Consider the following 20,283-nt stretch of genomic DNA (forward strand, 5'->3'; position numbering starts at 1 on the left):
TGTAGTCGTTTGGTTTTCAAATAAAAAATTGTGTTATTTATGCTCAAATGTATTTTATTGTATAAAACAAAGCAAAAATACAAATTTAAAATAACATGAACTAACAATTTCTAACTGGAAAGTGCATATAAAGACCCTCCTTTTTCATTACGATTCTTTCACGGAACACTATTCCCACTGTGCGAACACCAGTGTTCCACGGAACACAGTTTGGGAAACGCTGGGTTAGAGAATTGTTTAGCAACACTTTAATGAAATGATTGGTGAACGTACAGCTAAGCAGGACTCAATTTCACTATATAAGCTGGGGTCCAAGAAGGAGAGCAGTGGAAGGAACAGAAAAATAAGAAGGAAAGACCTAGAAGAAGAAGAACAACTCACCTTTAAGACACAGCCTAAGATCAAAACTGCTAAGAATCCTCTGCAAGACCAGGACATGCAACAACCAGAATCCAGACGAGACCAACCTTGCAGGGAAAGGTTTCAGAGTAACAGCCGTGTTAGTCTGTATTCACAAAAAGAAAAGGAGTACTTGTGGCACCTTAGAGACGAACCAATTTATTTGAGCATGAGCTTTCGTGAGCTACAGCTCACTTCATCGGATGCATACTGTGGAAACTGCAGAAGACATTATATACACAGAGACCATGAAACAATACCTCCTCCCACCCCACTCTCCTGCTGGTAATAGCTTATCTAAAGTGATCATCAAGTTGGGCCATTTCCAGCACAAATCCAGGTTTTCTCACCCTCCGCCCCCCCCCCCACCCCACACACACACACACACAAACTCAGTCTCCTGCTGGTAATAGCTCATCCAAAGTGACCACTCTCCCTACAATGTGCATGATAATCAAGGTGGGCCATTTCCAGCACAAATCCAGGTTTTCTCACCCCCCAACCCCCATACACACACAAACTCACTCTCCTGCTGGCAATAGCTCATCCAAACTGACCACTCTCCAAGTTTAAATCCAAGTTTAACCAGAACGTCTGGGGGGGGGGGGTAGGAAAAAACAAGGGGAAATAGGCTACCTTGCATAATGACTTAGCCACTCCCAGTCTCTATTTAAGCCTAAATTAATAGTATCCAATTTGCAAATGAATTCCAATTCAGCAGTTTCTCGCTGGAGTCTGGATTTGAAGTTTTTTTGTTGTAAGACAGCGACCTTCATGTCTGTGATTGCGTGACCAGAGAGATTGAAGTGTTCTCCGACTGGTTTATGAATGTTATAATTCTTGACATCTGATTTGTGTCCATTTATTCTTTTACGTGGAGACTGTCCAGTTTGACCAATGTACATGGCAGAGGGGTATTGCTGGCACATGATGGCATATATCACATTGGTGGATGTGCAGGTGAACGAGCCTCTGATAGTGTGGCTGATGTTATTAGGCCCTTTGATGGTGTCCCCTGAATAGGGTGGGGGGGGTGAGAAAACCTGGATTTGTGCTGGAAATGGCCCACCTTGATTATCATACACATTTTAAAGAGAGTGGTCACTTTGGATGGGCTATTACCAGCAGGAGAGTGAGTTTGGGCGGGGGGGGGGGGGGCGGAGGGTGAGAAAACCTGGATTTGTGCTGGAAATGGCCCAACTTGATGATCACTTTAGATAAGCTATTACCAGCAGGAGAGTGGGGTGGGAGGAAGTATTGTTTCATGGTCTCTGTGTATATAATGTCTTCTGCAGTTTCCACAGTATGCATCCGATGAAGTGAGCTGTAGCTCACGAAAGCTCATGCTCAAATAAATTGGTTAGTCTCTAAGGTGCCACAAGTACTCCTTTTCTTCTTGCAGGGAAAGTCCGCCTGCTTGATCGGGCCTGGTGAGCATGGCACTGTATGCTTAGCATGTGTATTCTGCCTGGTGATTGTTAATAGAGGAGAAGGATGTTACTGTGTAAGGCTCTTTCTCTGGTAAAAGGTCCTGAAAACCTGCAGAAGATTACACCCTGAGCCCTAGGAACTGGGTAAGGGTGGGTGCCTTTTACCCGGAGCCCAAGGAACTGGGAAAGCTGGGAACTGGGGGAGCCTAAATGAAGAGGGTTACGCCTTGAGCCCACGGAACAGTAAAGGCGGATGTCCTGGAGTGTGTGAGTAACAGATAATTTTGTGCAGGTAACAAATTTAGTGGAGAATGCAGGCAGCCTAAGGTCATTTGGACTGAACTGATCTAGCTGAAGAGCCCCCCCTCCTTACTAAATGGGTAGCGGAATGAGTTCCATGCCCACGGGGACAAGATTCCTTCCATGGGAGGGATGCCCTTGAATCCGCTTGTAAGGGGTTTGAAGCACTCTGAGTGCATGAAGCCAAAACCAAACGCAGCGGCTATCAAAGCAGCAGCCGGGTGGGCATTGTGGAAAGCTGTCACTAATCTCTCCAGCCTGGTAGCAGTCCAGAAAAGGCAACTGGAGGATTACAGACTTGATTTGGATGTAGTTAAGGATAATGTGGCTCTGTGTAAGGCATCTCAGTGAGCCAGTGTGGCTTCAGCGTTACAAAATGTAACAGCTCTACAGGGGAAAACAGGAGTCTGAGCAATTGAAACAAAGTAGAAACCCTCAATGGGGAGGGATCTACATTGCAGATGAAGCAGCGGGTGCTAAGGCAGCTGTCAGAACGATGTTATGAGAAAACAAGGATCGGGCCCAGGCAGGCAGTGACCACGCAGTCTGCAGGCAGTGACTAGAGAAACCAAAAACCATGGTGGGAGCCCAGAGGGGCACAGGAGCAGCAGTAAGGGTAGGCATGAGTGTGGGCACGGGGAATACAGACACCTTGGAGGACACTTGGAGTGGGATAGTTGGATGGATCCTGAACAGAGAGATCCTAGGTGATCATATCCTGCCCCCCCCCCGATGCTTTTCCTGAGCAGCCCCACGCCCCTGCAAAAAGGGACTTGCAGGATTGAAATTAAAAGCACAGTTCAATCCTGTGGCTCCAGTTCCCACGAGGGCAGTAAAAAGAACAGAACCTGTCTCTGACGACCCACAACAACAAAAGGAAACAAGGCAAAATATTCCAGAGATTTCTGATTTTACCCCAGACCAGGCATAGGTGGCTGCTTAGTTATGGGGACCCCCAGAAAGGGACACGTGTCTGGATTGGATGGTGAAGGTGTTGGCAAGAACCCAGCAGATTATGAGGTTCTAGCCCAGGCCTGTACTAGTGCTTCTTACTGGGCAGCAATATGCGGTGCTGAGGGGCAGTTAGGTGGGAGTGGTGTTCTTAATACCAGATGGGACTGTGCAAAGGAAGTAAGGAAGGTAGGGATGTCAGCCAGACAACTGGGGAAACTGGCCCATGTAAGAGAACAGGGCCCTGGTGACTTCCCGGAATTGCATGTTATTAAAAAGGAGATACTGGCCATGGCTTCCAGGGTTGTGCCAGTAGTAACTGGAACCCTACCGGATTTTAATACTTTAACAATGCAGTCTTAAAAGCTAGACAGTTTGAATTCAAGAATGAAGATAATTTTAGGAGGTACCCGGAGTAGGAGGTACCCAGAGTTGAAACAGGAGATTTTTCAAGCAGTTGTAGTTTTTTGAGACGCACAGGAAAAGGAAATAAGGACAGGAGAATGGAACCCGTCCAGGCAGTAACTTTTGCCAACAACAGGCCCCCAGATCTCCAAGGGGAGCTCGGGGAAAAGGGCCAGATGCACTATGGCATGTTAGAGGAAGAGGACGGGGAGGTGCCAGGGACAGCAGAGGAGCAAGAGGAAGAAATGGATCTGGGTATTAGATGCAGACTAGAGGATGTCTGGCGGAAGGTGGAAAAGGTAGACAGAGGGGAGGCATGGAGAAAGCTTATGATGGCAGGAGAACCAAGAGAAAAATGGGACAGGAAGCCCACAAGTGAGTTACTGCAGTGGGCTGTCCAGTTACACAGGCAAGAGGAGTTGACTAACAGGGTTCCTGTAACTCTCAGGACAGACTCTGAACCATCAGTGCCACCCCAATAGGGGTGCCCGCCTCCCTGGACTCCCCCTGAGGTAGGGGCCCAACTAGAATATGACAAATGGGGCATCCCACTATAGGCGCAATAATGGGGGAACAAACATGCCCCACTATGTTAACTGACACTGGTGCATCAGTAGGTGTGCTTGGAGAGCAGTGGCTTCCCGGGGACCCTGGAAACAGAAAATTCAAAACAACTAGTATCATAGACAGGGGGAGACAATGAAAGCATTTATCACAAGACTGATCCTGACCCGTCTAGGCAATCAGGAGTCATGGGTTAAATACTGTGTTCAGAAGTAGGATCAAACTAGGAATGAGGAGGATGGAATACTGGGAACATTTTACCTTAACAAGGGGAGACGCACTGTGGATTTAGCTGACGGGTTCCTATGGGCAAATAGTGACGGGCCAGCAGAAACATCCACCCCTCCATTACTGCTGTACATAGGTGCGCATGTGTAAAGGCACCAGAAGGAGGGCAAGCAGAAGAAGGGGACCCATGGGTGGACAAGTTTCCTGGGGTATGGGCTGAAAATAAACTGGAGTGTGGGGAAATTGATGCTGAGGTTTTAATCCAAGGGCCTGACCCCCTGTCACGGAGTGTGGGGGAGTCCAGGCCCTGCACCCCTCTTCCTGGGATCCACTGAGACTCTCAGCCAGCCAGTAAAACAGACGGTTTATTGGACAACAGGAACACAGTCCAAAAACAGAGCTTGTGGGTACAACCAGGACCCCTCAATCACGTCCTTCTGGGGGAGCAGGGAGCTTAGACCCCAGCCCTGGGGTTCCCTGTGTTCCTCCACCCAGCCCCAAACTGAAACTAAACTCACCCAGCAGGTTCCCTGCTGCAGCCCCTGTTCACATTCCTGGGCAGAGGTGTTACCTCCCCCTCCCCCTCCTGGCTCAGGTGACAGGCTCTCAGGTCTCCCATCCCCAGGGCACATTCCCAGGTCAACACTCCCCCCTCCCTGCTGAGTCACATCGTCACACCCCCCTCCACAGCGTCAATACACGTACCCTCAGGAGGCAGCGGAAGGGATAAAATCTACCACAGAAAGTTTGTTAGAACAGGGTGTTATTGGGCACATGGCAAGTACTAACACTGCCCAGTTGGCCTGTACCGAAAGGGGAGGGGAGACCTGGTGAATGACAGTGGGTTTTAGAGCATTAAACGCAGTAACCCCGGCCACTGCTCTGGTTGTGGCTAAGTACCAAGAAGTCGCTGCAGCAGCAGAAGGGGTACAGTTGCTCTCAGTAACAGATTTAGCAAATGCCTCCTCTGCCATTCCCGTGCGCCCCGCGTCCTGGTACAAATTTGGGTTCACTTACAGGGGACAACACAAGGGTCCCGCAGAGTTTTCATAACGCATCCCCAATTTGTCCCTCCCATGTGGTTAAGATGTGGGGAAAATTGACAGCTGAAGCCCAGAGAGGTCATTTCCTACGTTGGTGATATCCGGGTGCATGGGGACCACAGGGAGGAGGTTGGTAGGATCACTGAGCAGATGTTACAGATCATCCAAGATACCGGACTCCAGGCTAGCACAGCCAAGGCCCAGCTGGTACAGCAAGAGGTAAAATACTTAGGGGTCATATTGGGAAAGGAAGAATGGACAAAGCCCTGGCTGGGATGATTTAACTGGGAATTGGTCCTGCTTCGAGCAGGGGGTTGGACTAGATGACCTTCTGGGGTCCCTTCCAACCCTGATATTCTATGATTCTATGAACGGACCCCAGATGCACAATGGGGGGAACTGACTGGAAAACTTCCCGCCACCACTGATGTGGCATCCTTAAGAGCCCTTTTGGGAACCTGAACCTCTCGAGAGATGTCACTGAAATGTCGCCTGCTGGGCTTTCTCCTAAAGAAAGGGTGGCAGTGGGAGCAGCAGCCTGGCCAGGCAAAGACATCTCTGACCCTGAAACAGGATTTGGCCCCGGCCCCACATATCCAAGTGGGAGAACCATTCATCCTGTAACTGCCTAGTACTGATGTGGCACTGGGAGTAGTACCCCACTGAGAGCCCACAGCCCCAGCGCCCCACGGCCCGGCTCGCAGCGCCCCCCTCAGAGTCCGCAGCCCCAGCGCCCCCCTGAGAGTCCACAGCCCCAGCGCCCCACAGCCCAGCTCGCAGCGCCCCACTGAGAGCCCACAGCTGCAGCGCCCCACTGAGAGCCCCTGTGACCAACAAGGCACTTTCTGTGATGTTCCAATGAACGCTGTGCCCGGCAGTGACTGACTGAGCTGCCAGGTGGGTACCCTGGGCAAGTACAGAAGGGTACAGTGCTCCTGGGGAGGAGCAGGAGACTGAGATGTCTCGGTCCCCCCTCACTGGGGTCATGAAGCCTGCCTAGAAGGAACTGAGATCAAAGAGGACTCAGGGAACCCCCAGGACTGGACATCTGACACCCACCAGCAGCAAGCTCCAGCCAGCGAGCAGGGAGCTCAGCAGGGCTCTGCGAAGGACAATGCCCAGTGTCGGGTGACTGAGCTCAGGGACACAGGCTGTCCCCAGAGAGTGACAGACACAGGTACTCGGGGCAGGCCTGCACTATAGACCCCTATGGCTGTAACTGTGAAATATCCACACCTCTGATAGACACAGTTACACCAACTCAACCCCCCATGCTAGGGTGACCATACGTCCCTTTTGGCAGGGACAGGTCCTCGCTGCAGGGACATGGGCCAAGCACAGAGCCCACCACTAGAGGGGAACAGGCAGGGATGGGGCCCAGAGCCCAGTCCAGCCCGGGGTGGGGGGGGGGGGCCGACTGGAGCCAGCGTGTAGGACAGGGACAGGAGGAAGTGGGCGCAATTCCCTTGTCCTGCCAGGGACCCCCCCACTCCCATACCCAGCCAGGAGGCCAAGCTGAACCCGGCCCCGGGAGGGGGCGATAGAGAAGGCGTGGCACTGCAGGCAGGAACGGGCAGTACTGTCCCCAGGCCATAGCCTCCTGTCTGGCCTGGGCAGACTGGACCCCCTGACAGAACCGGCTCCCCCCCAAGGCTGGCCCAGGACGTCCCACAGGCCCACCCCATTCACTGCGGGGCCCGAGGAGGCTCTGGCAGCTGGGATCAGGGCAGAGCGTAGGGAGCGCTAGGCCGAACACCCCTCCCGTCCCAGTGGCTCATTCCTCAGCCTGTCTGGAGGGGCTCAGTGAGGCTGGCCAGAGCCGCAGCGGCCTGGAGACACGAGGCGTACACAGCTGTCAGCGGCCGCTCTGCTGCCAAAGGGGGGAGGGGGAGCCCAGCACACCATGCTCCCAGCCCAGCTGGCCAGCAGGGAGCAGCACACACAGGGCCCAGCCTCCTCCAGCTCGGGGCCAGCCGCTTGGCCAGCGCCTTGAGAGGGGAAAGGCTCTGTTCCCCACACTGGATATGGGGGCCTGCTGCCAGTCAAACCTGCAGGCCAAAAAATCGCCACCTCGGGGCCCTACATCAAAGTGGCTTCAGCCCTGCAATGGATGGAGACAGAGGTCAGGGCCCCACTGCAGTCCCCATCGCCCTGCGCAGCACCAGGACAGAGGGATCCAGGGGGGCGGGAGCCCCAGACACTGACTCCTGGGCACCCTCTCTGCACAGTGGAGAGGGCAGCTCCTTGCCCCAGGCCAGGAAGCTGTAGTGGGGGAGGGGACCAGATGCTCCCAGGTGGATAAAAAACTGATATTTTGGGGGAAAAAACAGGACTATTTCATTGAAAACAGATTTCTGGTTTTGTTGCTCAAATTAGAACTTTTTCTTTCTAAAAATAAATCTGCTTAAATATGTTAAGGGCTAAATGTCTCAATCTCTTCAAACTGTGAAATAAACCAACATGCTGAATCCATGAGCCCCCAGAAAACCCGTTGCTAAGGGGTGGCTTTCCTGCAGAAAACAACAATCGGGGGAAACCATCCACCTGCTGAGCTCAAGCTTTACCAATATGGCATGATAAGTCACATGCTGAGTCAACAGTGCTGTCCGGTGGGGCCCCAGGGTGCAGGCAACTGACACCGTAACCACAGGCGTGAGGCCCTGGCCCTTGACTCCAGGAGCCACTACCACATGTCTCAGCCGGGCCATCCCCAGTGCTCCCCCAGGGGGTCTCACTCTCCCATGGATGACTGTATGCGTGGGGCACAGCTCCCGGGCATGCACACGATCCCCGGGCGTGCACCCCATGGCACACTCCCCTTGCTAACCCAGGACAGGCGGGCTGCAGCGCACAGCCCCCATTGCTCATGCTCTCCAGGGCTCCCCCACAGTGGTGGGGCCAGCCAACCTCCATCACCAAGCCCTGTTACGAATAGGCCTGGAGACGCAAGGCTTCGGAGCCCGCATGGCATGTCTCCCCCCCGCCCCCCACCAGGGCTGAGCCAGTGCTCAAGCTAGGGGATGATTTAAGGGCATCATGCCAAGCTAGGGCCCAAGGGAGCCAGGGATTGGGTGCAAGGTCCTGGTGCTGCAGGTGCCCTCTCGGTGGCTCAGCTCTGGAACTATCTGTCAGAGCCTGGGGAAGTGCAGCAGGGGCAGCTCTTGGCCCCAGGAGGAGCCCCCCTGCCCTGCCCTTCCCTGGGGAGATGTGGCAGGCCAGCGTGCAGGAAGGGGGCAGGAAGGTGAGGGACTGAGTTGGGCTGCAGGCAGCGCAACCTGCAGGAGGTGCTGGCTGCAGCTTGGCTCCTCGGCCGGCGGAGCGATGCCAACCTCCAGGCCAGTGAACTATGGACGGGAAAGCCCTGAAAACAGCAGTGCCGGCACCTGAGACACCCTGCCATCAGAACGCCAGAGCCCGGCAGCAAGCGGATCAGGGCAAACCGGGCCAGCTGGAGTCCCAGGCCACCACGCACCGGTGGGGCTTCTCCAGTCCCCTCACCAGGGCAGGGCCTGTCTGTCACGGGAGCGGGCAGCCCAGAGCATTGCTGGGAAAGTGACCCTTGCTTCAGCATCTCCTCACCGCCCTGCCCCGCCACCACCACCAGGTGCAAACCCCATAGCTTCCCCTTGCTGCTCAGCCAGCCCCTGTCCGGCTTTACAGCCCCCCTCCCTCCTGCCCCCAGGCCCAGCATTACAGACAGCTACCCCCACCCCACTTTACAGGCCCCTCCTCGTGCCCACAACCCCCTGGTTCAGCATTACACACACACCCCATCTTCCAGCTCCTTGCCCCCTCAGGCCCAGGATAGCAGCTCACATCCCACCTGGGTTACAGCTGGACCCCCTTGGATTATGGGGAGAGGAGCCCGGGAGTGGGACTGTTTCCAACAGGCCATGCCCCCCAGCCTGCACCTGACACACAGCTTATCACACCCGACGCTCCCCTCACCCCCAAGCTGCCTCCCAGCCCAGGAATAGGGAGCCCCAGGGGCAGGGAAGGGGCGGGAATTGCCTGGCTGTGCCAGGACCCGTTGTCCTTAGGTCCCGGCTGTGGGTGCAGAGCCAAGAGGGGCCGGCAGCTGGGAACCAGCTCTGTTTACGCTGCTGGCCGGAACCGGGGAAGGCTGATGAGAGCCGGAGGCAGCTGCCCGTGCAAGAGCAGAGACACCTGGTGTGGGAGGGCCAGCTCCCCCACAGGGACATGCTCCAGGCCCTGCTGTGATCCTGGCCCTGCATCCACCCCCCGAGTGTTCACATGGGGCCTGCAGGAGGATGGTTCCTAGCACCAAGCAAAGTGCCAGACCCCTAAGCCACAGCACCCACTCAGCCCCACACTGCAGTGGCCATGTGTGCATCTCTGCTCCAGTCTGCTGAGCCTGGCCAGCAAAACTCCGCAGCCCCCCCACAGCGAGACCTGGAGTATGGCTCAGGGCTCAGCCACATTCTCCCTCCCAGTCTGGTGGCAGCCCTCCTCCCCAGAGCTAGCTGCACTTCAACAGTGTTCTTCACACTCCAAGCAGCTGTCACCTACTCCCAGGTGGCAGTCTGGCACCCGACCATCAGCGGGACAGTGGGACGAGAGCAGACAGTGGGAGAGGACTGGTCGCCAGCAGGGGTAACCACAGCGAAGCAGCTGGCCTGCCAGCACTCCATCGTGTGGGAGCACTCAGCGTTCACATGGCAGTCACAAGGTCCCTTTGCACTCAGCCTCCCTGGGCAGCCCAAACGAAGCAGGGATCTGGGGCAATGGCACACACACTGGGGGTCTGTGGGCACTGGCTCATGGCCGCAGGCTAATGGCAGGCTGGCCAGGGCATCATTCCCTGCCACGCTGCAGAAATGGCTAGTCCCATCCTGGGAGCCCCCCGCCCACACACCCTCCTTGCAGGAGAGAGCTGGCACCCCAGAGAGGGGTGCATCCTGCCCCCCCAAAACAGCCAGCCTGGAGCAGCCACCACTTGGCCTGCCTGGGAGCACAGCACTGTGACGAAGCGGGACTGTTATTAATGTTACCTCTGAATAGTGTGGGGGTGCCTCAGTTTCCCCTATGCAGTTCTTAAGTATCTAGGTGGTGGGAGAAGGGTGTATGATCATTGCAGAGCCCTAGAGGGCAGATGTGTGCAGGGGTCTGGACACAGAGAATGGCCGACACCCTGGCAACTGATGGCCTGGGCCCTTTCCCCCTGCAAGGTGAGAGCTAAAGGGTTGGAGAACAAAGAAATCAGGTGACCTCCCGGCCTGGGAAAAGGGACAAAGCCCAGAGGAGGACGGTTTCAGTTTGGGGCTGGGTGGGGACAAGGAGTGAAGTACAGACGTAGTTGTCTGGCTCACTGCCCCCCAAAATGGACCCGGCTGAGGGGTCCTGTTCTCTGTACCTACAAGCTCTGATTTAGACCATGTTCGTGTCATCTAATAAACCTTCTGTTTTACTGGCTGGCTGAGAGTCACGTCTGACTGCGAAGTTGGGGTGCAGGACTCCCTGGGCGGACTCGCTGTGGGAAGTGCACGGAGGGGCAGAGGAGGCTGAATGCTCCGAGGTCAGACCCAGGAAGGTGGAAGCCGGGTGAGCTGTGTCCCCTGAAGACAGGCTGCTCACAGAAAGGAGACTTCCCCAGAGTCCTGACTGGCTTCGTAGGAAGCAGATCCAGAGCATGGCCCAGGGACTCCGTGACAAGCACAAGCTGGAAAGGTTTCCCTCCAGCCACTTCATCCACAGGCAAAATCTCTGTGCCCTGGGCCCAGTGGCAGGGAAGCAGAGCGTGGAGAGGTCCTGTGGGCAAGGAGAGCACGGAGGGAATACCCCGCCCAAGAGGCAGGGGCATAATGGAGTCAGCCTGCCCCCCGCCCCCAGGGACGCCTTCTGCTCCCCCCAGTGAGAAGAATGTCGAGCCGTTCTCTGAGCCCCAAGGCACTCGCAGGGGTAAGCCAGTGGCAAGCAAGGGGCCAGGCCCACCCCTCCCAGCACCCCACCGCAGCACTGCACAGTGCCACAGGGCTACAGCAAGGCTCAGCGCTCTGCACCAGCAGCCGGGGCAGGGCCGGAGCAGCAGCCGCAGGTTCCAGCTGGGGAAGGGACTTGCCCAAGGTCCCCCAGCCAGCCATGGCTGGAAGAGGAACGCCCCACAGGAAGGATGGGGTGACTGGCTCTCCTTTCTGGGAGGGAATGGCCCTGCCCCATCCCACTGCCAGATCAGGGCTTGCTGGGCAGGAGACAGAGCCACTGGCGAGTGTCTGGCTCGGCCGCTCTTCCCCAGCCAGTAAGGGCAGCGCCACAGGACGGGGCGTGTGGGACTCGGACGCTTGGTGCTGCAGGGTGCCAGACGCACTGTGTGTTACTTGGAGCCACAGCACTCACCCTCGGAGTGCAGGAAGGTGCTGGGGACCGCAGACTCACATCCCCCGAGCCAGCACCCAGCTGGCCGTGCCAAGGGCTGCCATGGCGCCAAGAGCCACCCACCCTGCAGCAATCCTCAGCACCACTGATTGATCGCCAAGCCACGCCACACTGCCTAGCCTTAGCAGGCAGTTAACTCAAGGGTCTGTCTGCCCGTGACGGACGGCAGCTTTCACATGCACACAAATAATCGTAAATCGCCACCAGGCAGCACGGTGGGTGAGCCTGCAAGAGCACACAGGGATGGGCATGGGGACCCCACGGAGCTGCCAGGCCCCACAGCCCTGCCCCCATGGCCCCTGGGCTCTCTCTACCCCTGCTTGGAAAGTGGTCATGGGAGGGGACTGGCTGGCTCTGGAAGGTGGGATGGGATGCGGGGCCTTTTCCCTCTAGTGGGCACCATCTTCAATCAGGCCCCAAGGCGGGGGACCGGCAGGGCGGGATCTGGGGCCTTTCCTCTGGAGACAAATGTTTGGGTTTGGCAGAGAACTTGGGACCCCACGGCCCAATGCCCTGATCCAACAGACACCCCAGGACCCTGGGCCAGTTCCTCGGCCCGTGGGCACAACACAATGGCTGGGGGCGGGTTGACTCTCTGATGCCTGCCATTCCATGGTTCACTGACCCCCCGCATGGGAGCAATCACACCCTCCGCCGAGCACAGGCCCTGCCACCCCACAGAGACGGCGCACGCCATGGGGCAGGAAGGGACCAGCTCCAAATACCTCCCCCAGCCACCGGGACCAGACCGTCACCTCAATGCTGAGGCAGAGAGAGGGGTGCCACCTCCTCCTTTCCCCCCCTCACATCTACAAGTAGTGCCGCATCCCCACGCTGGGCCCCCAACCTCCAGCATGACGCTGCGTCCCCATTCCCGGCCCCCTACCCCCCGCACGGCACAGCGTCCCCACACCTGGTCCCCCACCCCCAGCACAGCACTGCATCCCCACGCCCGGCCCCCCACCCTGAGCATGGGGCCATGTCCCCGTGCCTGGCCCCCCACCCCCAGCATGGTGCCGTGCCCCCAGCCCCCCCACCCCTAGCAGTGTGCCACGCCCCCACCCCCAACCCCCCAACAGCACAGCCTTCCCGCACCCAGCCCCCCACTCCAGCACCGCATCTCCGCCCCAGCCCCCTACCCCCAGCACGGTGCCATGTCCCCACGCCCGGGCCCCCACCCCCAGCCCAGCGGTGCAGCCTGGGGGTCCCTACCGTCCTTGCGGTAGAAGCAGATCTCCACCTTGCGCTCCTCGGAGCCCAGCAGGGCCTGGGCAATCTGGGCGGCCGCGCTGCGCTGGGTGCGGGGCCCGTACAGGAAGTCACAGGTGCACGGCTTCTGCATGACCTCGGCCCGCGTGTACCCGCACAGCTCGCAGAAGCCATCGTTGCAGTAGATCACAGCACAGTTCTCCACCCGGGCATTGGCGATGATGAACTTCCGGCCTGCAGGGGAGAGGCAATGAGAGGATGGGCAGCTGGCAGCGTGGCTACCCTTGGGGCTGCCCCCACAGCCTGCCCACTCCCACCCCCCAACACACACCCTGCCCAGAGAGAAGCCAGGCTCCCACCCCGATCAGTCAGACCCAGGCCCTGCAACCCAGCCCAGGGCCAGCTCCGGCCTCCATTCAATCCGGGGTTGAGCAGGCCTGCTGGGGTCTCCCCTCATGGGCCAGGGCCAATGCACTGCAGAGAAGTGCAGCGTCCCAAAATGACCCGTTGGCAAGACCGGGGGGGCCAGGGACTCCATCTGCCATGCCCTGCGGCCACCCACAGGAGGGAATCACAGGGGACCACAGGTGCTGCGGATCCTGCTGCCGCCCCCCACACACAGCGCATGGGGCTGGCCCCGCTGACTGGATGCCCACAGCCTCCACCAGACACCCAGGGCTGCAGATGCTGCCTCTGCATTGCCCGGCTCCCCTGTGAGCAGCCGATTCTGCAAGTGCCAAGCACAGCCGGCGCAGGAGGGAACAGCCAGAGCCTGGCCCCATCACCACCCCCACCCCCGCCTCCCTGCGCTGGCCTTCACACTGCTACAGACGAGACGCTTCAGCCCCGCCTGGCTTCTCGCGGGTCATGGGTAGGACTGGAGGCACTCTGCAAAACTATCCCAGCCTCAGACCGCCAAACCTAGCTCTACTGGAGCCCCTCGCTGCCGACCCGCAGCCCCCTCCTACCACCCTACCCCCCCTTGGCTGGTGCCCTTCAAATCCAACCCCAGTTCCCTGCTTTCCTCGTCCTGGGCCTTCCCTCTCGCTGCTCCGGAGCCAGGGCAGCGTCTCTCGCTGCTTGTTTACTTGCCGCGCTCGCTGCATCTGCAGGAGCCTTTGCATTCGCAGACCTGCCAGGGCAGCCGGTGCCAGTAGCAGCCCGCTGGGAATAAACAACCCTGAGGCCTGGGGCCTGCAAGCTGCCTCCCCTGCCTGCAGGCCCCTGGCCAGGCTGCCCAGGAGCAGCTGCCGCGCCTCCCCCTGCTCCGGAGCCCTGGGGTCTCTGGCAAGAGAGGCTGCCTCCGGCAGTGTCCTGCCTGCGCAGGTGGGGGAAGCAGCTCTCTGCCACAGCCAGGGCAGCCCTGCAAGAGGCGTTCTCCCTGGGCTGGCCATCCAGCCACTGCCACAGCTCCCAGGTGGGCATCTGCCCAGACCAGGGACATCCCAACCCTTACCCCACCCCAGCACAACAAGATTCACACAGCGGGTGGGGTGAGGCTGCAGGCCCATGTGGGCAAGGAAAGGAGACGCACCCCACATGACCGCGTGTAAGAACAGCCCACCACAGCACACCCCCAGACCACACCCACACCGGACATCACTTGTCACCTTTGAGCAATCACACCGCTACGCTGAGAACTGACTTACTTCCTCCACCCCAGCACCCACCGTGCACAGGCTGGGGCAGAGCAGGACTCGCCCAGGTACACAGCAGTCCCACGTGTGAGTGTACATGCCGGTACCCACTAAGGCCCCCAGCCCTTGGCATAGCTCTGTACCAGCCCTAGCAAACACATGCCCTTTGTCAAAGGCCGGGCTGCTGGCCCTGTCCAGAGACCGATTCTCCTGCAGCCCGTCCTGTCCCCCAGCCAGCCCAGACACCAGCAGAGCCAAGCCTGCTTTCCAGACAGCCCTCCTCAGAGTCACCTTCAGAGCATGGACGGGAGGGTCAGCCCCACCCTACAGATTAGGAAACTGAGGCACAGAGCAGGTCACAGTTACACCAGGGCAGAGTCAGGCAGCGAACTCAGGCGCTGCCAGGCCCAGCCCCACAATGATCCGCTGTCCACAAGGGCATCTCCCAGCCTGGCACACAATCTGCAATGGGCACAGACAGGAACTGCCCCCATTCCAACCTGGTTTTCCTAGCACCCAGCTGCTGGAGTGCCCCACGGCATGGGCCTGTGCCCAGCCTCAGCCTCCTGGGCATATTAACTCAGTCAGGACACACAGATCCAATTTCCCCTGCTGCTGACTCACCAATAAACTGGGCCACACACCTCGCTCCCAAGCGCACAAAACTGGGGCTTCCCTTCCCCCCCACAGGGACACCCCCCCCCCCGCACACAAACATACACATGGCACATACACACCCTGAACACGCATACACAGGGGCACCCTCTGCCCCCCACACAGGGAGCAAATGCACACACAGGGGCTGGGGGATATGCAGGGGCATCCTCCCCCCCTACATGCATACTGGGGGCACTCACAGGGGCACTCCCTCCCCACACATATGCACACACAGAGGTTGGGACACACACCCGGACACATGCAAGGCCTGGGAGACACATGCAGGGCACACTCCCTCCACTCACCCGCAGGGGCTGGGGGGACGCACACCCGCAGGGGCTGGGGGACACACACCCGCAGGGGCTGGGGGACACAGGGCACCCCCCCACACACACAGAGCTGGGACACACACAGGGGCTGGGGGACACAGGGCACCCCCGCACACACAAAGGCTAGGACACACACAGGGTACCCCCCCACACCCAAAGGCTAGGACACACACAGGGGCTGGGGGACCCAGGGACACACACACACACAAAGGCTAGGACTCACATAAGGCTGGGGGACACAAGGACACACACAAAGGCTAGGACACACACAGGGGCTGGGGGACACGGGGACACACACAGGGCTCGGACACACTCCCAGGCCCCGCACTTACTCTGCCCCTCGAACTTGCGGATGATGGTGTCCAGGAAGGTGTTCTGGGGGGCGACGTGCCCGCGCCGGACGGGCATGCTGCTTATCCCATGGGGGGAGGCCGCCGGCCCCGGCCCCGGCCCCTCTCCTCGGGGCCCCACTAGCCCGGCGCCCCAGCAGGGCCCTGCCTGGGCCCCTCTGTCCCGGGCGCAGGGTCAGTCCCGGAGGCGCGGGCGGAGGGTCCCGCTGCGCTCGGCTCCGGGGCTCACTCGGGCGGTTCCCCACCCCGGGGCTGCGGCTCTGCTCCGGCCCCGCGAGCGGCGAGGGGGAGGGGCCGGCGGCCGGGCTCCGCGCCCTGGCTGCGGGGAGGATGCGGGCTGCGCCTCCGGGCCCGGAGGGGTTAACGCCGCGTCCGCCCTCCCCCGGGCCGGGCGCGGGGGGCTCCCGGGGACCGTGCACCTGCCGCCGGCTGCCGCGCCGCGCCGCGCCGCGCCCCGTCCCGCCCGGCTGGCTCGGCTCCCGGCGGCGGCGGCGGCGGCGCCCCTTATTTAGGCAGGGCGGCGGCGCGGGGAGCCGGGCGCACGGATCGGATCGGATCGGATGGCCCGGCCCCGGCCCCCAGGCGCCCGCGGTCCCCGACCCTGCCCGGCCTGCGCAGCGCGGGGGCCCGGCCCGGCCCGGGCGGGGGGCGCGGCGCGGCGCGGGGGGGCCAGGCCGGCTGCGCGCTGGGGGCGCGGCGCAGCCAATGGCTGGTCCTGGGCAGGGGGCGCACGGACCGCTGGGCCCCGCCCCCCTCCGGCCCCCCACCGGCCCCAGGCCCCGCCCCCCAGCCAGGCACCCCGCCCCCCCACCGGCCCCAGGCACTGCCCCCCAGCCAGGCACCCCACTGCGCCTCTGGCCCCAGGCACTGCCCCCCAGCCAGGCACCCCGGCCCCAGGCACTGCCCCCCAGCCCCCCCCACCACTGCCCCCCAGCCAGGCACCCCACTCCGCCTCTGGCCCCAGGCACTGCCCCGCAGCCGGGCACCCCGGCCCCCCACCACTGCCCCCCAGCCAGGCACCCCGCCCCCCCACCACTGCCCCCCTGCCAGGCACCCCACTCCGCCTCTGGCCCCAGGCACTGCCCCGCAGCCGGGCACCCCGGCCCCCCACCACTGCCCCCCAGCCAGGCACCCCGCCCCCCCACCACTGCCCCCCTGCCAGGCACCCCACTCCGCCTCTGGCCCCAGGCACTGCCCCGCAGCCAGGCACCCCGCCCCCCCACCACTGCCCCCCTGCCAGGCACCCCACTCCGCCTCTGGCCCCAGGCACTGCCCCGCAGCCAGGCACCCCGGCCCCCCACCACTGCCCCCCAGCCAGGCACCCCGCCCCCCCACCACTGCCCCCCTGCCAGGCACCCCACTCCGCCTCTGGCCCCAGGCACTGCCCCGCAGCCAGGCACCCCGGCCCCCCACCACTGCCCCCCAGCCAGGCACCCCGCCCCCCCACCACTGCCCCCCTGCCAGGCACCCCACTCCGCCTCTGGCCCCAGGCACTGCCCCCCAGCCAGGCACCCCGGCCCCCACTGCCCCCCTGCCAGGCACCCCGGCCCCCACTCGACCCCCTTCAGCCCCAGGCACTGCCCCCCAGCCAGGCACCCCCCCCCACTGCCCCCCTGCCAGGCACCCCACTGCGCCTCTGGCCCCAGGCACTGCCCCCCAGCCAGGCACCCCCCCCACCACTGCCCCTCTGCCAGGCACCCCACTGCGCCTCTGGCCCCAGGCACTGCCCCCCAGCCAGGCACCCCGGCCCCCACTGCCCCCCTGCCAGGCACCCCGGCCCCCACTCGACCCCCTTCAGCCCCAGGCACTGCCCCCCAGCCAGGCACCCCCCCACCACTGCCCCCCTGCCAGGCACCCCACTCCGCCTCTGGCCCCAGGCACTGCCCCCCAGCCAGGCACCCCGGCCCCCACTGGACCCCCTTCAGCCCCAGGCACTGCCCCCCAGCCAGGCACCCCGCCCCCCCCACCACTGCCCCCCTGCCAGGCACCCCACTGCGCTTCTGGCCCCAGGCACTGCCCCCCAGCCAGGCACCCCACCCCCCCACCACTGCCCCTCTGGCCCCAGGCACTGCCCCCCTGCCAGGCACCCTGTCCCCCCTCTGGCCCCAGGCACTGCCCCCCAGCCAGCCCCCCCCATCAGAGCCCCTCTGGCCCCAGGCACTGCTCCCCAGCCAGGCACCCCACCCCCCACCGGACCGCTTCTGGCCCCAGGCACTGCCCCCCAGCCAGGCTCCGCATCCCCCCACTCTGCTGCTCTCCCAGCCCCCCACCGGACACCCTCTCCCCCAGCCCCAGGCACTGCCCCCCAGCCAGTTCCCGCACTCTACTGCTCTCCCAGCCCCCACTGGACGCTCTCTGGCCCAATGCATCCCATCCTCCCACTGGACCGCCTCTGGCCATCCAGGCACCTCCATGCTCTCTCCCTTCCCTCCCTACATTACCACCATGGTGCCCACCCAGCACTTCCCCTGCCCCAGGCCTCATTACTCGCCTGCTGCCCCATCTCTGCCCCAGGCCCACCAGGCCTCCCCTCCTTGGCCCCCTTCTCTGCAGCTGGCTGCCTGCCTCTCTCCTGAACAGACCTTTACCGACCCCTCAGTCACCTGCCATCACCCCTCAGCTCCCAGCTCTCTGCTTGGGCTCAGCCAAGATGGCAGCAGCTCCTTGGAAGAGGGGGCCCCAGGTGGAGTGCCCCCAAGCCCCTCTCCCTCTGAGGAGCAGAGCGGTCCTCTGGTCATGGCCCATTCCAGCTGGGCACCAGGGGCTCTGGTGCTATTGGGAGGAGGCTGAGCCACCCCCCCACCCCCCTCTTGGGAGCTATCGTCCCAAAGCTGTCTACTGCTGCTGCAGGTGTCCTGCCCTGGAAACCATAGACCCATCCCCGGCCAGTGACTGGAGCAGGGACCCCCCCCCACCACTGCCCCCCTGCCAGGCACCCCACTCCGCCTCTGGCCCCAGGCACTGCCCCCCAGCCAGGCACCCCGCCCCCCCACCACTGCCCCCTGCCAGGCATCCCACTGCGCCTCTGGCCCCAGGCACTGCCCCCCAGCCAGGCACCCCACTCCGCCTCTGGCCCCAGGCACTGCCCCCCAGCCAGGCACCCCACTCCGCCTCTGGCCCCAGGCACTGCCCCCCAGCCAGGCACCCCACTCCGCCTCTGGCCCCAGGCACTGCCCCCCAGCCAGGCACCCCCACCACCACCACTGCCCCCCTGCCAGGCACCCCACTCCGCCTCTGGAGTAGGACCGCGACTGGGGCAGGGTGGTTACAGGCGGACAGAGCTCTCCGTGGGGACAGAAAGAGCTGAAGTGCCCCACAGCCACAGTTCCTCGTTACCAGAGAGGGGTGGGCCAGGGAGGCGGACACACGCTGACTAGGTGACATCGTGAACTCTTGCAGCTCTGCCCAGCAAGGTACGCAGACCTGCCCCTAGACGCCGATCACTGAGCAACCAGGCCTGGGCAAACCACTGAACCAGCCTATCCTTAGAGAGCAAAATGCAAACGCACTGCGGAATCCCTGCCTGGCTCCCTGCCTCCAGCCTGGGCACATAGCACACGTCCTTGCATGCTCACTGTCTGCAGCCAAGAGCACTTCTCCTTGTGGGAGAGAGGAACAGACCTCACTACCCCCTGGAGCAGGACACGCCAGCCCGCAGCCACGACACACTCACACCACCCTATCCCCTGGAGCAGGACACGCCATCCCGCAGCCACGACACACTCAGATCACCCTATGTGACGAAGTGGGACTGTTCTTAATGTTTCCTCTGAATAGTGTGGGGGTGCCTCAGTTTCCCCTAGGCAGTTCTTAAGTCTCTAGGTGGTGGGGTAAGGGTGTATGATTGTTGCAGAGCCCTAGAGGGCAGGTATGTGCAGGGGTCTGGACACAGAGAATGGCCGACACCCCGTTTCCTGGCCACTGATGGCCTGGGCCCTTCCCCCCTGCAAGGTGAGAGCTAAAGGGTTGGAGAACAAAGGAATCAGGTGACCTCCCAGCCCCGGAAAGGGACAAAGCCCAGAGGAGGAGGGGCAGGACCCTCTGGCTTCCTCAGGACCCCTCCTGGGCACACTCGCTGTGGGAAGCGCACGGAGGGGCAGAGGATGCTGAATGCTCCAAAGTCAGACCCAGGAAGGTGGTGAGCTGTGTGTCCTGCAGACAGGCTGCTCACAGGAAGGCGACTTCCACAGAGTCCTGACAGGCTTCATGGGGAGCAGTTCCAGAGCATCGCCCGGGGACTCCGTGACACCCTACCCCCTGGAGCAGGACACGCCAGCCCGCAGCCACGACACGCTCAGACAAGGTCTATGCTAGAAGGGATCACTGGTAGAGTCATACCATGATACCAGCAACCCTTCATAGAATCATAGAATATCAGGGTTGGAAGA

General features: G+C 61.4%; 1 protein-coding gene across 5 annotated transcripts in view; it reads right to left on the reverse strand.

Annotated features, from left to right (window-relative positions):
• The window catches only part of KCNH2 (potassium voltage-gated channel subfamily H member 2), a 106,997-nt gene that overhangs the window by 80,093 nt on the left and 6,621 nt on the right, over window positions 1-20,283 (reverse strand). For 2 of the 5 annotated variants that reach the window (XM_073334954.1, XM_073334953.1), the window contains exons 1-2: window positions 15,878-15,994; window positions 12,926-13,156 (exon numbers count right to left, since the gene is read on the reverse strand). In XM_073334954.1, the coding sequence (XP_073191055.1) occupies window positions 12,926-13,156; window positions 15,878-15,953 (307 nt within the window). In that variant the 5' untranslated portion in view covers window positions 15,954-15,994. Of the gene's footprint in view, window positions 1-12,925; window positions 13,157-15,877; window positions 15,995-20,283 lie in introns of those variants that run through there. The other 3 variants (XM_073334956.1, XM_073334955.1, XM_073334957.1) reach the window with 2 other exon arrangements.

The sequence above is a fragment of the Lepidochelys kempii genome, chromosome 2 (assembly GCF_965140265.1).
Source record: "Lepidochelys kempii isolate rLepKem1 chromosome 2, rLepKem1.hap2, whole genome shotgun sequence".
Classification (NCBI taxonomy): domain Eukaryota; kingdom Metazoa; phylum Chordata; order Testudines; family Cheloniidae; genus Lepidochelys; species Lepidochelys kempii.